This window comes from Primulina huaijiensis, chromosome 6 (genome assembly GCF_012295235.1).
Source record: "Primulina huaijiensis isolate GDHJ02 chromosome 6, ASM1229523v2, whole genome shotgun sequence".
Lineage (NCBI taxonomy): Eukaryota > Viridiplantae > Streptophyta > Magnoliopsida > Lamiales > Gesneriaceae > Primulina > Primulina huaijiensis.
Window position 1 is genome coordinate 20762279 of NC_133311.1, and position 16321 is coordinate 20778599.

The 16321-nt window shown below is 35.6% G+C and overlaps 2 protein-coding genes, 1 long non-coding RNA gene and 1 pseudogene across 7 annotated transcripts; 2 read left to right on the top strand and 2 right to left on the bottom strand.

Annotated features, from left to right (window-relative positions):
• The first annotated feature begins 1249 nt into the window (after nucleotides 1–1249).
• LOC140978163 (uncharacterized) lies at nucleotides 1250–5455 on the top strand. Of its 2 annotated transcripts, XM_073442995.1 has the most exons (9): nucleotides 1250–1635; nucleotides 2293–2502; nucleotides 2603–2698; nucleotides 2786–2909; nucleotides 3007–4171; nucleotides 4264–4429; nucleotides 4513–4677; nucleotides 4746–4898; nucleotides 5084–5455. In XM_073442995.1, the coding sequence occupies exons 1-9, from the start codon at nucleotides 1570–1572 to the stop codon at nucleotides 5276–5278; spliced, it is 2340 nt and encodes a 779-aa protein (XP_073299096.1). In that variant the 5' UTR covers nucleotides 1250–1569; the 3' UTR covers nucleotides 5279–5455. The 2 variants fall into 2 exon arrangements, with proteins under 2 accessions (XP_073299096.1, XP_073299098.1); XM_073442997.1 differs by lacking the exon at nucleotides 1250–1635 and having other exon boundaries at nucleotides 2488–2502; nucleotides 2823–2909.
• LOC140978164 (uncharacterized) lies at nucleotides 5399–6748 on the bottom strand. The gene is made up of 3 exons (XR_012175527.1): nucleotides 6586–6748; nucleotides 5622–6015; nucleotides 5399–5518 (listed from the first exon to the last, which is right to left on the bottom strand). It is a non-coding gene; the product is annotated as an uncharacterized lncRNA (long non-coding RNA).
• Nucleotides 6749–7850: 1102 nt separating this feature from the next.
• Nucleotides 7851–9891, top strand: LOC140979273 (epoxide hydrolase 2-like; annotated as a pseudogene).
• Nucleotides 9892–10480: 589 nt separating this feature from the next.
• On the bottom strand, nucleotides 10481–14863 carry LOC140978165 (cold-responsive protein kinase 1-like). Of its 4 annotated transcripts, XM_073443001.1 has the most exons (9): nucleotides 14608–14863; nucleotides 14321–14529; nucleotides 13769–13907; nucleotides 12626–12738; nucleotides 11995–12205; nucleotides 11666–11900; nucleotides 11378–11528; nucleotides 10947–11093; nucleotides 10481–10870 (listed from the first exon to the last, which is right to left on the bottom strand). In XM_073443001.1, the coding sequence occupies exons 3-9, from the start codon at nucleotides 13851–13853 to the stop codon at nucleotides 10862–10864; spliced, it is 951 nt and encodes a 316-aa protein (XP_073299102.1). In that variant the 5' UTR covers nucleotides 13854–13907; nucleotides 14321–14529; nucleotides 14608–14863; the 3' UTR covers nucleotides 10481–10861. The 4 variants fall into 4 exon arrangements, with proteins under 4 accessions (XP_073299102.1, XP_073299101.1, XP_073299099.1 ...); XM_073443000.1 differs by having other exon boundaries at nucleotides 10481–11093; nucleotides 14321–14525; XM_073442998.1 differs by having other exon boundaries at nucleotides 10481–11093.
• Between the last annotated feature and the right edge of the window lie 1458 nt (nucleotides 14864–16321).

Consider the following 16321-nt stretch of genomic DNA (forward strand, 5'->3'; position numbering starts at 1 on the left):
TGGTTGAGGATGAAGAAACTCATGGCTAGTTGGATCATGCTTTGCTGCGAGCGTTTAGGAGTCAGTATCAAGGTCATCTAAAGTTATGAAGATCCGTTTTTTTTTTAATAAATAACTTGAATTTTCAATAAGTAATATAATTTTATATATAAATATTTTTTACATGTCAATTTTTGCAAAGTATCAATCTTTACAACTGAAGATTGATTTTGTAAGATTATATCAAAAGAGACCAACAAATTGTATTAGGTTTTTCCATTACTTTATTATACTACAAAAAGAAGTAGTTGAACTGGTGTTTTTGTTGACATACCAGCAACATTATATTGTCATATATCGTATTGTTATTAATTGACTATTAATTATATATTTATTATTATTGTTTTGTTTTTATCTAAAACTTTTGTCTTAATAGCTGGTGANACAAAAAGAAAAATTTGACATCCCAACAATATTATTAGATGTAACGATGTAAAAATTTTCTTAAAAAAAATGCATCATCTCTACATTAAAATTGAACTTTAGAAGTTTATAAATATAAAACAATTTTTTTGTGATTACGTAATTTGCGAATAATCACTATATAGTATATACTGAATAATCGGTGTCAGAGTGAAAAATAATTTGAGCTACAACACGTGCACTATCTGTGTTGTAGTGTAAATCGAAGCAAATCACTAATTAAAATTTATATAGTAAATTAAATTAAATATTTGAAAAAAATACCAAATATATTATATAATTTAAAATAACGAAAAAAAGGTCATCATAAATATTTGTGATGTCAATGAAAATCATCTTCATCAAATATACTATAGAGGTATAAATAGTGCGTACATATATACACAAAAAACTCACATGAGAGTGTTTTACTCGCGAATTCTTATTTGTGAAATGGTTTCTCAGATCCATAATTATCATGAAATAATATTTTTGATATAAAAAATAATATTTTTTGTCATGACATGGATCATATCAGAAATCCACGTCACAAAATTGACCCGTAAAACAGTCTCTCTCCTGATTTTGTGTTATTTATAGTATGTATTCGATATGTGAAATAGTAAGTTTAATAATCTGTTATTTAATATATGTATAATTGTTTGGATAAGTTAGCAAATATCCGTTGTCACACGCTCGCCCAAGTTATCCATTAAACATAGCTCAAGATAATAATTAAATCACATAACGACAGATCATGCCCATAAAACCCGAAAAGAAAGCTCCTACTCAGCTTTTCTCCTTAAAAACTCAGTTTATCCATCTCCCAAAAATTAAAAGAAAATCAAGAATCACATTCTCCAAAATGGCTCACATTCTCTCTGAAAACAAAGGGAGAATTTGTCCATGGAAGATTTTACAATGCACAAACCATGTAGCTGCACTTCATTGATTTTTTATGCACTTTAATTTTTTTTATAAAAATTTGAATGGTTCATCCGTAGAATTGTAGGTTTTTAAGTTGTTTTAATATTGTAAATATTTTTTGGTCAAAGAATTGTGTCTTATTCTGTCAAACCCGAGGAAACTTGCAGTTTGGTTATAAAAATTAGTTGCATTTAGTCAGCCATGGCGATTGGGGCATTTTGTGGCATTGCGCCTTTCTTCTTCCGTAAGAAGCTTTTTAGAAATCAGGTTTATTTTTCTTTCCAGTTGCGTTTAATGCTCTCTCTCTTTAACCTTTCCCTCACCATTATGTTGTGGTCAAGCGCGAACCCATAATTTATTCAACGAAAATATGTTCATAAGATGAAAAGTTTGGATTTTTTTCCCCATTTATTTAGCATGGCTTTTCCTCCCTCGGATGCTCTACCATATATAGTCATGATTAATAGTGTAGCCACGATGGATTCATGAATTTTGATAAGCAATCACTTGATTTTTATTTTCTGGAAGATAATTTACGCATAAAGAATTTAAGTTTTTTTTTTTATTTCTTCATTTGCATGGATTCAGGTCTGTAAAGTAGAGATTTTTTTTCAAAGAATACACGCTTTGACAATTTCATGCATACGTTGATTGTGATTGTATATGTATCACAGTTTCTGGGTAAATTACATGAAAAGGAACAACATATTTTTTAATATCTGCACATTAAATAACCAAAGTTGGGAAACAAATTTGATGATAATCATGACAAATTGATCCTGGACAGAATTACCTTTGGTTTCATACCTGATACTAGGTTTTCCCCACAATTTGATTGATGTTCATTGTTCCTCGAAATTCTGTACTCGGTTTCGCGTTAAATATATTTCTCATGTGCGCGTGTGTTATAAAATAACTCGACAGAAAAAATCTAAGTCGAAAGTAAGCAAAGTGGCGTCGCAGCCCAAAATACCGGAGTCAAGGCCAAGAAAATCCTTTGCAATGGATATCAGAAGTACGAAAGTCAGCAGCTCATATGGGGAGGCAACAAAAACAGAACTCAAGCACAAGATTTCTAGTTTCAGGGATTTACTTGATCTTTCTCCTTGTGTTGGCTCGGCTTCAGTGAACGAGGTAGGACCCTTGTATTCTAAAGAACTCTATATTTTTTTGGGAAAGTCAGAATAATTTTCTCTTCACAAAAACTCGAGTATTAAATTTCTCTTTCCGGCAGCTGCTCATATTGACCCTGAAGGATCTTCTTAAACTTTATCCGTGTATCAACCGAGATGTGACAGTATTAGAAATTGAACATGCAACGATACATAAGGTTAGATTCACTTCATTACACTACACGCTTTGATATCAAACAGGTTGCTGATATTCATTGTAATAGTCTCTGAGTTGGCTATAACAGGCTATGAAACTCTTGTGTGATGCTCTAAAATCATTAGGAGATATATGGGCAAAAGAGGAGTGGATGATCCAATGCAAATATGATTCGTCTATGGAATTTGAACACACTGATTTGGAGCAAATCGGTATCTATCATATGCAAAATTTTGTTTCAAGACTAGAAAAAAAAAACATACGGTATATCTTATTGACTAAATTTCTTGTTCTGAAATTTGAAACCAGCAATAGAAATGCTTGATGAAATGATAAAGCTAGCAAGAGAACGAATGTTTGATACTATGGATGAGGAGGAAGAGAGGAGAGAATCTAGATGTGGGACGGCTACATTTGAAGAGGCTTTCTCTGAATCCTATTCGGAAAGTAAAATGTCTGTTTCGTCCTCTCCTGAAACGCCAACTTCAGTTCTTCCATGGAAGGCCCCAACTCAGATAGAGAAAACATCATATTCTCTGACTCTGCTCATTAGACCCAGAGTTCTGGAGATTAGAAAACTGAACTCCATTGATGTCAAGCACCTTTCTCTCGACATGTTCCCTCACACAGTTGTTCAAGATCCTAGATACCTTGTACAATTAAGCGAGACTGGAAAGGAGGATGAGGGATGCAGAACTAGAGAAGCTGATATAAATGAGGTTGACCACAATCTTGAGATGATAGAGAGGATCAATGATGTTGATAGCCCAGACTGCGCAATGAAAGTTGACACGATCAAAGAAACATTGGTGAAATTGTCTCCACCAACACAACCTCCAGTGGCACCATTGTCTCCTATTGGGCTAACACTTGCATCTATGACATTACACAAATTGGCTCCATCACCATCACCACCACCACCACCCTCACCCTGTGTGAAGCCTCAAAAACTAGTACCAACTCCACCGCCATCAAAACCACAAATGGCATTAAGAGATGGTTCACCACCACTGCCACCCCATGTGATGTGTAGTGAAAGAGTATCTGCTCCACCACCGCTGCCACCCCCTGTGATGTCTAGTGAAATAGTATCTACTCGACCTCCATCACCACCACAAATGATATCAAGAAATAATGCACCACCGCAACCCCATGTGGTGTCTAGTGAAATAGTATCTGCTCCACCACCAGGAATGACACCAAGAAATGGTGCACAACCACCAACTCTGCCGATGGCAAAAGGAGCTGTTCCTCCACCCCCACCAGGGCTTGGTGGTGCCAAGAACCTTCGTCTCGTGAAATCTGCCTCGAAATTGAAGAGATCATCCCAGATGGGTAATCTTTATAGACTTCTCAAGGGGAAAGTAGAAGGTTCAAGTGTAGATGTTAAGGAGTCAGGAAGAAAGGGTAGAGTTGGAGCTGCCTCTGGCGGAAAACAGGGAATGGCTGATGCATTGGCAGAGATGACAAAAAGGTCTCGATCCTTACCATATATTGGTATGCTTTAGAGTAAATGGTATGCTTTTATTGTGGTATAAAATTTGAACTTTTTTCCTGTTGACTCAGGTCCGCATACTTCCAAAAAATAGAAGAGGATGTCAAGAATCATGCAGAATCAATCAAGGAGGTGAAAAATGCCATTAGTTCGTTTCAGACGTCTGACATGGTCGAGCTTCTGAAATTCTACAAATACGTAGAATCTCACCTGGAGAAACTAACCGATGAAACTCAGGTTTGCTTAGGCAAGTTTTTTTTTTCTTCTTGGTTTTGCTCCAGAATTATTGAAAAATCAGGTCATGAATTTAATTTTTTCAGGTCCTAGCAAGATTTGAAGATTTTCCAACGAAAAAGTTGGAAGCTTTGAGGATGGCTGCAGCACTATACTCCAAACTAGATGCAATAGCCTCTACTCTACAGAACTGGCCAATAGTTTCGCCTGTTCGCCTACTCCTGGACAAGGCTGAGAGTTTCTTCAATAAGGTAATAACATTTACTAATAAGTTATCCAGTAAATATTCTTGTAACTAAGACCTTGTAATGACATCCAGATCAAGGGAGAAATCGATGCATTAGAGCGAACAAAAGATGAAGAAGCCAAGAAATTTCAGGGCCATAAGATAAAATTTGATTTTGGCATTCTTTTACGGGTGAAAGAATTGATGGTGGATCTATCTTCAAGCTGCATGGAGTTGGCACTAAAGGTTAGCTCATATCAAATTTGTTCTTGCACATTTCAAACTTACAATAAACATTTAATAACGAGTGGTTAGACGCAATAACATAGGGAGAAGGGGTCAGGTCAGCATGTGTCATTCCCACTCTTTAAGTTTAGGCTTTTAGTTCGCCTTCTCTCGACCTGAACTAAATGTACGCCGGTGATATGCAGGAAAAGAAAGATGCCATTTCACGAGAAAAGAGTGAATTCAAATGTGAAAGGAGAAATAGCAGACCTGAAAAAATACTATGGAAGTCCTTTCAGTTTGCATTCCGAGTTTACTCATTTGCAGGTGGGCATGATGACCGAGCAGACAAGCTTACAAGAGAACTTGCTGATGAAATTGAGACCGATCCTCTTCACTAATCATATAGACATCGAGGTAGAGGTACTTAATCAAGAAACTGCATAAATTTTGGCTATTGCAAAGTGAATGCTCTTGAATAAAGGAGATCAAGTGAAGGAGGATAAGCTAAACTCTAGCTCTGTTATGTGTATATTAAAACTTATGATTTATGAAACTTGTAGCAGTGTAGTTGTGTAGGTTGTGAGTATAATGCATCCTTCGAGTGTTGTGCATACGGTTAGTTATTTTTAGCTCCAACACTAGAGAACAGTGTGATTCATTTGGATCAGAAAAAAAAACGTACTTAGTTTCAAGAACTCAGAATTAACATCAAATCAAGTAAACTATACTTCACATTCTCACCTCAGAAACAGCATTTTCCTGGAAATTAAATTTGTCAAAGACTCCTGAATTCTTCAATTAATTCACCATCTAATTATGCCCTTTCTGGCACATACTCAACCTATACTAGGTCTTGAACCTGTCAATTGATGACCATAAACAGAAAGTACTGATAAGATCCATGATAAAGCTGACATCATCTTAATCATGTCGATGTGATCATCATATTATTAAAACAGAAAAAAGTTTCATCTATAGTCCAAAGATAGATATTGTTTGTAGTTATTACACGGAGAAAAATAAGTGAACAACATTAAAGGAAAAAATGTTTTCAGAATAACAGTAAATCGTGATCATTCCTGGGCGCTTCTTGTGGTTTCAATAAGACGAGAAGATTCGGGCCTTTGTCACCAACCTAACAAAAAAGAGATACTCGCTTCAGAATTCTTACCTCAGCACACATAGTGGTTACAAATCGTGCATGAAATATACATATCAGAAGGAACTAATTGATAGGATGTGAAAAAAAGGTTAAGAAACACCAGGTCACGTATATCTCATCATCAAAATAAATATTCAAGGGAAAGAAATAGATTATTTTTCTCGATCAAAAAAGGTTTAAACAAAATACAAAAAGAGACTTAAGGTTTCATGATCAACCGCTTCACTTTCAACGATCTTGAAAATACACAGGTAAGTATTATATAGTTCAGGTAAAGAATACCCCTACTCAGCCAAAAATGATCAAAAATAATATGTTTTATACTACTAGCAACAGAGATGATCTATGTCAACTGTATTACTTCCTCATCCAGAATTGGTAGACACACGACTGATTATCCTACCAATTCAAAACCCTTAAATATCACATTTAAAAAATATTCAAGAAACTAGGGTTACAACCTTCAGCGGATCAAAGTTTTCTTTAGAGACTCGAATTCGTTAATTTTTCTACAACCACAAAAGAATCATGAGAACACTTTACCTCGGTCATGATTCACAAGATCATAGTGGACTTCCTGTGGTGGCTCCTATATACTTGTATTCTACTGCAGGTCACTCAACACACAACTTGATATATCAGATCCCAGAGTTGATATTCCGGGTCTACCAATCATGGGCGACAAGGACTAAGTCTTCAAATTCTCTGAGGGGCGTAGCTTCACTAGGGTTAGGGCGTACTTTAGCTCAACTTAATCTCGAAATTAATATGTATATATAATTATGTATTTTAGAAATTTTAGTTACTGAACGAAATTTTTATACATGAATTTCTATGAGTTAAATAATCTAGCATTGAGCTTATTTTATATCTACGTAGTTATCTTAATTTATGTATTTATCCATTCTAATTCTACACTTTATATATATATTTGTGTTGTTCTGATTATAAATATGTATTTACATAAATATATTGAATAAATTAAAAATATATAAATACTAAATAATAATCTAATTAAGTGATAATTATTAAAGTACAAAATTGTATAACTAAATTATTTCAATGAATAATGTCATATATATATTCAATTTTTTTACTTATTTTACTATGAATTTATTTGAAAAGTTCGTTATTATAACTGATATTTATCATGTATCTTAATATATTAAATTTTTAAGATGATTTTTAAAATTTATCTAGTTCATATTATACAAAATATAACAAAAAAATTCAAAAATACATTAAATAATATTTACATTTTCAATGTCCATCCCTATTTTAAAATATCGGCCCTCCTCTGTAATTTTTTGTCAACCCCTACTATATAGAGATTAAGTATGTTGTCAACAAAGAGGTTAACATTCATAAAAACTCAAAGGACTGTTTCATTTCTATTATCATTATTGTATATGTGATGGTCGACAGGTCAGATTCGAAGACATTGACAGAAAGATTACTTCGTTTCTAGCAGCCATAAAAGCTCTATCCTGCATCTCCTCCAAAAATATTTATTTTATAATTGTGATGTTTAAACAATTGAATGATGATTATGTGAGCGAATACGAATAATACATACAACGTGCAACCATTTTACCAAGGGAGAGGCCTTTAGTTCTTGTTTCTATTTTCCTCTCCCAAACTTCACCAATTTTTATTTTTCGTAATAATTTCACTTAAATTAAAAAAATCCAAGCATACTTCCTAAATGTATTTCAAATAAGCTTGAAAGTTAATTTTCTATGTACTATTATTGACCATTGACTATAAAAGCACGTGTTAATAAAAAGTAGCCGTGCGAGTCCACAACTCTTTCCATCCTCTGTTCATATATGATATTATTTAAACCTCCCGCTGGCAGCTACTGTTACATCAATCTACGAAAATTGTAGGCGATAATGGAAGAAATAAAGCACGAGCACATACTAGTCAATGGGCTGAAACTCCACGTGGCGCAAATCGGGAGCTCTTCATCGCCGCCTGTGGTTTTCTTGCACGGGTTTCCTGAAATATGGTACTCGTGGCGCCACCAGATGATCGCCGTCGCCAAGGCTGGTTTCCGAGCTGTTGCTTTCGATTACAGAGGATATGGGTTGTCCGACCCGCCCCCGGAACCCGAAAAGGCATCTTTCTTGGACCTTTTGGCTGACCTCCTTGCTCTCTTCTGGATGCCCTTGCAATCTCCAAGGTACAATGTAATGAGAGATCAGGTTCACCCCGAGGTTTTAGAAAAGCTGAGGGATATATTTTTTTAAAATATTTAATTATATTTTTGGGTGAAATTGTTGTACGTCTGAATTGTATTGCATTGATAACTATCAGGTTTTTCTGATTGGTAAAGATTTTGGAGGTTCCGTGGTATCACTTTTTTACCTACTCCACCGGGAAAGGGTTTCTGGGTTTGTGACCTTGGGCGTGCCGTTCGCGCCGCCGCGGCCTCACATACATCATCAGGATCTACCTGAGGGCTTCTACATGTCAAGATGGCAGGTTATTTCATTTCATGAATATATATATAGCCAGACTTCTAACTCTGGGAATCAAAATTTGACCCGAATGGAACCTCTATTTCCTTAATTCAGAGACAATTTTTACAGGATTAATTGCATTATGAGAAACAAGATTAGGCTGAAAACTCCATCGAAAATATATGACCGCAAAACCCATTTCGGAGACAAGCGAAAATGCCCACATCATCTTCATCATGCGTGAAATCCATCGGTGCTTTAAAAAAAATATTTTTTTGGGTGGAATGTCAAACAGAACAAACACGAGCTAAAAACACAATTTGAAGTAAGCTGGATTTACAATTATTTTGAGTAGGGTGTGAGCTTCATTTTTTAGAATCTGAGGGGGTTTTGAACCTACTCTTTTCAACATATATGGTTTTTGGCCAATTTCATTTTAACTTGGTTTTTGTATTGTAGTGTACCCCTTACAACTCTTGTTAACTTCTCTCACAGGAACCTGGGCGTGCCGAAGCTGATTTTGGTCGACTGGATGCAAAAACAGTGGTTAGGAATGTGTATATCCTCTTTTCCAAGAGTGAACTTCCGATAGCCGGTGAAAACCAGGAGATCATGGACTTGGTGGGGCCGTCGGATCCTCTGCCTCATTGGTTTAGTGAGGAAGATCTTGCGATTTACGGAGAATTGTATGAGAAATCGGGTTTCAGAACTGCACTGCAGGTTCCTTATAGGTAAATCAATCTTTACTACTATCATGCATGCAAATTTTCTACTGTTGACACAAATACCCTTTGAGAATATTGTTTATGCTACGTAAGACTCGTGGTACATTTGTGGCTGTGCAAGTGTGAAATATAAACTAGAAGTGGTTATTAGCTTAAACTTTATAATGAGTGAATTTGACAAGAAATCTCGCAATGAAATTGATACATAGGCAGTTACAGGATTAAGACACTATATATCGATTGATCTTGTTCAGTTTCGGCTATGGCTCATATATCATTGTACATGCCGTTGTAGGTCAGTCGGTTTGCAGCTTGATATACCAGATCCAAAAGTTGAAATCCCAGCTCGGAATGGGTGACTACATAAAGAGCGGAATGGTGAAAACATTCGTTCCAGAGCTGGAAATAGTGTACTTGCCTGAAGGAAGTCATTTTGTCCAAGAGCAATCGTCTGAGGAAGTGAACTACCTTATTGTCAACTTCCTCAAAGGCCATGTCTAATTACCATGCTGTATTCGGGTTATTGGTGTTGAGGAAAGACTCGGCAGCACCAGTATTGTAACTTGTGTGTGGAATAATTGGTGTTTTCTATTTGTTTCAGAATAAATACGTGAGACTCAATCCCAAGTTATATGTACAATTTGAGCACCATTAAATTTCGGAATATGGTAAAAATAACTAAATTTCACATGAATGGGTGGCTCGAGTCGAGTGTTTGGATTGGATCTTCATGACAAATGACATTAAAAAGTGGCTATAATATATAGTTGAACTCGAGACTTCATATCCGTGAGAGTGACAAGAAAATCAATCGAATACCAAGGTAAAGTGGGATTGATTAATCCCGTGATTTTTAGGATAAACATTACCATCGAAATAGGCTCACTTGATTTTAAAACATACCGATCATGTATATTCAAAATTACCCATTCAATTCCCAACATATTCCTCTCTCTCCATAGCAATTGTGACTCTAGATGGAGATTCGTGTTCTATTTGATTTTGTTGTCTTCACATATTCTTAAACGTGAAAAGGGCGTGTATGCCTACTTCTTTTCATCTGATTCATTAAATAGCTTTTGTAACATATTACTAATCAGAGTCCTCATTTCGTCATCATCATTTAAAAAAACCTAGCTTCACCGTTAATTTTGTCATCTAGAATGTAATTGTACGACGGGTGCATGATTTGTTTGGTACATATAACTGAATACTACTTAAAAACAATAAACTCCAGAAGATCAAAAGTTGACACCATGTAATGAATTCTCATACCAAGAAAAGAATAGAAAAAGAATTAACAGCCCTGAAAATCTGTAATTTAAACTCGTTCAATCCTATCAACACAATATCATAACCTTTTTTGGGGTTATCGAAACGTCCTCAAGTCTACAGCTCTTACAGTCTTACTCCATCAAATAAATCCCAAGGTGCGACCAACCAACGAACCCAATAATCGAGTAACTGGTTCTTCAGAACTTAGGATCCTGGCCGCCCTTGCAAAATAATGAAAAGGAATATTTACAAAATTCAGTTATCTTGGGGTAACCTGAGTGATTGTGATGGGAAAAGTACTCATCTGATGGCTAGTTGAAGCTTCTGAGGAATTATTCTTAAATATTGTGCCACTTAGCCGAGCTGAGGTTTCGAAGAAACCGGGAGGCTTGAGTTGATTTTCGTTAAGACGTACATTTTTAGAGAGCATTTCAATGACCTGGCTCATTAGGGGCCTTCTGCTAGCATTTGCTTGGGTGCAGAAAAGGGCCACTTTCATGTACCTAACAACCTGGTCCTCTGGAAATGATTCCAATTCTGGGTCGACGAGATCCAACAGTTTACCTTCTTCGTGCAGCTGCCAGGCCTGTGAAGCAACCAATACAGATGTGAGAAGGTTATAGTGATAGGAACAAACTATAAAAATAACTCTAAATAATATAATGGCTTGGAAGGATACAACTTCAGGGGGGAAAAAAAAGCAATTTAGATCTGGAAATGAAGTTTACTTCCTAGATACTAGTCCATTTTATCTAACTTATACGAGGAGAGACTGCGTGGACAAAGGGTAAATAACTCAATCTCTTTTTTGCTGTTCAGTTAACAGAGTATAAATAATACAAAAGGTGATACAAAAAAGTACTTCCTCACCCATTCGACAAGCAATTTCTGCATTCCTCCATGATTGGTGTTTCCACTGCTCTTGCCACTCACAACTTCAAGAGTTAGAACCCCAAAGCTGTATACATCGGCCTTCATAGTTAACTGGCCACCTAAGGCATATTCAGGTGCCAGGTAGCCACTGCTTAGAACAAATCCAAGGTACAAATTAGGACCATAACTTTCAAAGTTTCAATAAATACAACTTCAAAGTAGATGTCAGGATTCCCATGCCATTATGAGTTGTGGTGTAGTATCGAAGAGGCAAAGGAGACATACGTTGTTCCTGCTATTTTTGTGCTGATGTGGGTGATATCTTCAGGGAAAAGTTTAGCTAATCCAAAGTCTCCAATTTTAGGTCGGAAGTCCTCGTCCAGTAGTATATTACTAGCTTTGATATCTCTGTGTACAATGTGAGGTAAAAGTTCTTCATGAAGATATGCAAGTCCACGAGCAGTTCCCAAGCAAATATTAGACCTCTTTTCCCAGTTCAGATTAACAGACCTGTCCGTACCTGAAATAGATGCAAGTATTATGTTCAGTCTACGTTGGATATCGTGGGAATCTTTTAAATAGATTCAAATGGCACAGGACTCTTATCAAATTACCTAACAATGCTCGATCGATGCTCTTATTCTCTAAATATTCATACACCAAAATGTGGTTGGTACCATTGACGCAGCACCCAACTAACTCAACTAGGTTTGGGTGTTTAACATTGGATATAGTGTCAATCTCAGTCAAAAACTCACGTGCTCCTTGCTTTGACCCGGCAGAAAGTGTCTTCACAGCAACTTTCTTTCCATTTTTTAGAGTTCCCTATGAGATTGGAGTGAGATTAATACGAAGAAAAAAATAATGCATGCATGATAGTTGGACGTTTCAATGTCCCATCAACTTAATAGTTCATAAATAAGATGCCATTAAACAAACTAGTTGAAGCAATTTTCTCTGCCTACAATACCGACGATTAAGTGAAAAACCAGCTTGGAGATTTTTTATTTCCTTTATGCATGTTTATTTGCTTAAAAGACATCTTCTGGTATATAAATTAGAAAGATGATCAACAGGAAGAAATCACTTAGAGCTTCAAAGCATGATATATCTTAATACCAGCAAAGGGCGGTGAAAATCAGATTACATACTGGCAGAAAGATGAAACTTGCCGTGCGATATTTACCTTTAAAAGTTTCTCGTTAAAACATGATGAATATAAACTATGCAGCATTGAGTGAATACCTTGTAAACTGTCCCAAAACCTCCTCGTCCTATTTTGCTGCTGTGTTGGAAGTTGTTTGTTGCTTCTCTTAATTCATTGTATGAGAAGTTCTTCGTCTTAGAGATTTGGGGCCCTACAGATATAATAGAATCAATCAAATCAAAGGAAACAAATATACGAAGTAATAATTTCTGGCCCATCTTAAGAAAAATACTGAATGGAAATAAGCATCATGACCAACCAACCACGTGATTATTTTTTCGGTGCCCCTACATGTTTCCTAAATTAAGATTGATGTTTGCACATCCAAGGACTTGTCCAGATCCCAAATATGTTATAGATGCGAGTTACAGGTAGTTCAACGAGTGTGTTACACATGCAAGCTCATACTCATGTTTCCCGTGGCAACAGTACCTGTTTTGTGCGGTAGAATTAGGTTAAGCTGATGTTGAACACTCGGACTTATTTCCATCCACTTCAAACATTTACATATCCGTGGCAGCAAATGACACAAATAACGACAGGGAATGAGGTACATCTCTTGTAAGTTATTTTGATCATGCGTTTAAATTTTGATAATCAAATACCATTGGGCATATTCATAATGGTTGAAAAATTGGTTCAGGGATGTAAAGCTCACAACTTGTTACATAGGTGATATTTTGAAGTAGTTATAGATGGTTCACTACTGAACTGCCAATATGATTGCACACGATAGCCTTAGGCACGACACGATTCATCTCGCTACATTCAAAATATTAGACACATCCTTTAATAAGGTCCTCAATGTGAATCCTCCTTGTCCATCTACATAACTTCAAACAGTTCTTGTTAGCATTCCAACTTACAACCTCTCGTCCAACTCACCAAACTATCGACAGCACAACCAAAATTTTCAGTTCATGGTCTACATAGTGAAAATTTTTGAACTAGAAGTTAGTCATCTTTCATAAGATGCCAAAGCAACAATGTCAAAATGATGAAGCTGCTTTGAGACTGAAACATCATCATCTGTGGAAATGAAAGCAATCATGAAGTCATAACCTCTGCCTCTGGCATAAAATGGTATATCTTAAACAAAAACTAGGATGCATAACCTTCAGAGCTTAGTGGTTCTACAGTGAACACCACAAAGAAAGTAGATTGAATTATGAAGCACAAACCTTCTTGGTCTTCCGTCGACTGATGAGCATTTTTGTTCTGTTTCTTCTGGTGCAAAGTTGAGGCACCAAAGCAGCAACAGCCCATGTCCCTGTATGGTCTATTGCGCTAATCTGCCAACCCCAACACTGGTGTCTCAATCTGGAGAACAAAGAGCTAGATGAGACATTTCTATCAGACATCACTAGCTTTTTTCATGGAATTTCTTAAACTATCGCAAAAGGGCAGCACAGTTCGTTCTGTGAATTGAAATTTAGTATCCACTGGTAATTTATAGCAATTTCAAAAATCTAAGTTTCACTTCCCAAATATGTAGGTCTTCATTTCACGTCTATTGCCCTCCATCTTTCAGATCCTAGTTTCAGAATCAATTTGGCAAAACTTATTAAGATTGAGACTTGGACTTATCTCATCCCAAAAGCTAGTTCAAGTGGGAAGATTGTCCAAGTCCATATATGCAATTCTCAGGTGACCGGACAACTAACAATTATTTTCATGCAAATAATTAAAAAATTTCAGCATCACAATTTCCAAAGATGAAAAATTTACAGTACCGAGTTCCAATGCACCAGGTGACTAACCCACCATCCCCGCACCACCAGTTGGCTAGTCCCACCCCCCAAGCAACAGAAAGGCCCCCACACTGAACCCCCACCCCGCCTACACTCAGATGAACACACGAACAACAAATTCATACAGAAAAAGCAAGACAGACCCTCCTATGAGATCGCCTGATTTTGATCCACACACGCAATTCGCCTAGCTACACCAAACCGAGAGACACCAAACAATTGGTAAACACACCAACAAGTAAAATCGAGCAGGCAATACAGATACTAACAGATTATTCAGCGAGATCGAAGCTCGATAAGAATGAAGGAGGCTGCAAACTCCGGAAACACCAGCTGGAGAGCAGCAAACGTGGGCGTATCGCGTGTAGCAATTCAAACATACAGAATGGGATCGTGTTTTTGTTCGCCGTAGATAAACAGTCAATAGTCATTTCTATAGCGCGAGCGGTTTGTACTTGTATATCTTCGCACAAATTGACGGTGACTACGCCATCTCAGGTTCAACGAAATCAACTAGATTTTTCGAATAGCGGACTTAAAAATTATAAAAACACCCCCAGACAACATTAGTTTGACTCACTCCACCACGTTTTCTTTATGCGTGTCGTAAGTATAATTATCTCATTCCACCACGTTTTGCTTTTTGCATGTAATAATATAATCATCGAAAAAATATAAAAAAAAATTATTTTCAATTATATTTTTTTAATATGTGTTTTAAAAATCATTTACATATACATATACTCTATTTTTTAAACCATACAATAAGTTATGTGTGAACATCCACACGTTTATTGCTATTTAGTCCCAATTTGAACTTCCAAATTTTTAACTTGTTTTCCTTCTCGAAAATGACTATTGTGCATCGAAATTTTTGTCAAAATAAAATGTTGAGTAGTTCATTGTGGTGTTTTTGATTTTTTTTTAAAAAAATTTTTTTTACTTATTTATATTGTACATTTGAAATAGTCAATTGATAGAATAGAAGTCTTAATTTATTTGGATTTTAGCAAGAAAAATACTTCTTAAATTGGAAAATTGGAAAAAAAGATGTAAGAGTTAGGTAGAGAAAAAAATAAACCAACAAATTAAATGGTTGGGATATTTTATAGCTTGTCTATTTGAAAATTTACATATTCTAGGTTCGAGATGATATTTGACATATATATTTTACCAAGAAAAATACTTCTTAAATGGAAAAATTGGAAAAAAATATATAATAGTTAGGTAGAGAAAAAGTAAACCAACAAAATAAATGGTTGGGATATTTTATTACTTGTCTATTTGAAAATTTACTTATTCTAAGTTCGAGATGATATTTGACATATATATTTTAGCAAGAAAAATACTTCTTAAATTGAAAATTTGGGAAAAGATATAATAGTTAGGTAGAGAAAAAGTAAACCAACAAATTAAATGGTTGGGATATATATAATGAGTGAGTCTCATGTGAGACTGTCTCACGGATCCTAATATGTGAGACGGGTCAACTCTACCGATATTCACAATAAAAAGTAATATTTTAGTATAAAAAGTAATATTTTTTCATGGATAACACAAATAAAGATCTGTCTCACAAAATACGACCTGTGAGACCGTCTCACACAAGTTTTTGCCATATATAATTTGTGTTACGGTCCCCATGATTTAGCCGATTACCACGAGATCTCCGTTTCTAGTGTATTTCTTCTTATTTAAATAATGTTTTAGTTTTTTCCTCCACCTCTAAAATTGAATGTAATTATCTTAAATATAGAGTGAACACAATAATCTTATCAAGCTCGTCGCGTAAAATTTTAATTTTTGACCCAATTTATTGAAACGATTTCCAACTCATTTATTGAGATCCCCACTACACTAGGATAGTTTGGTTAGGAGACTGGAGTTCACATGTATTATAAATTATTTTTGTTAAATTACAAGCAACTAAAAAATATTTTCATACAAATCATTCTTAAATTATTTTTGTAATCAATAGATTTG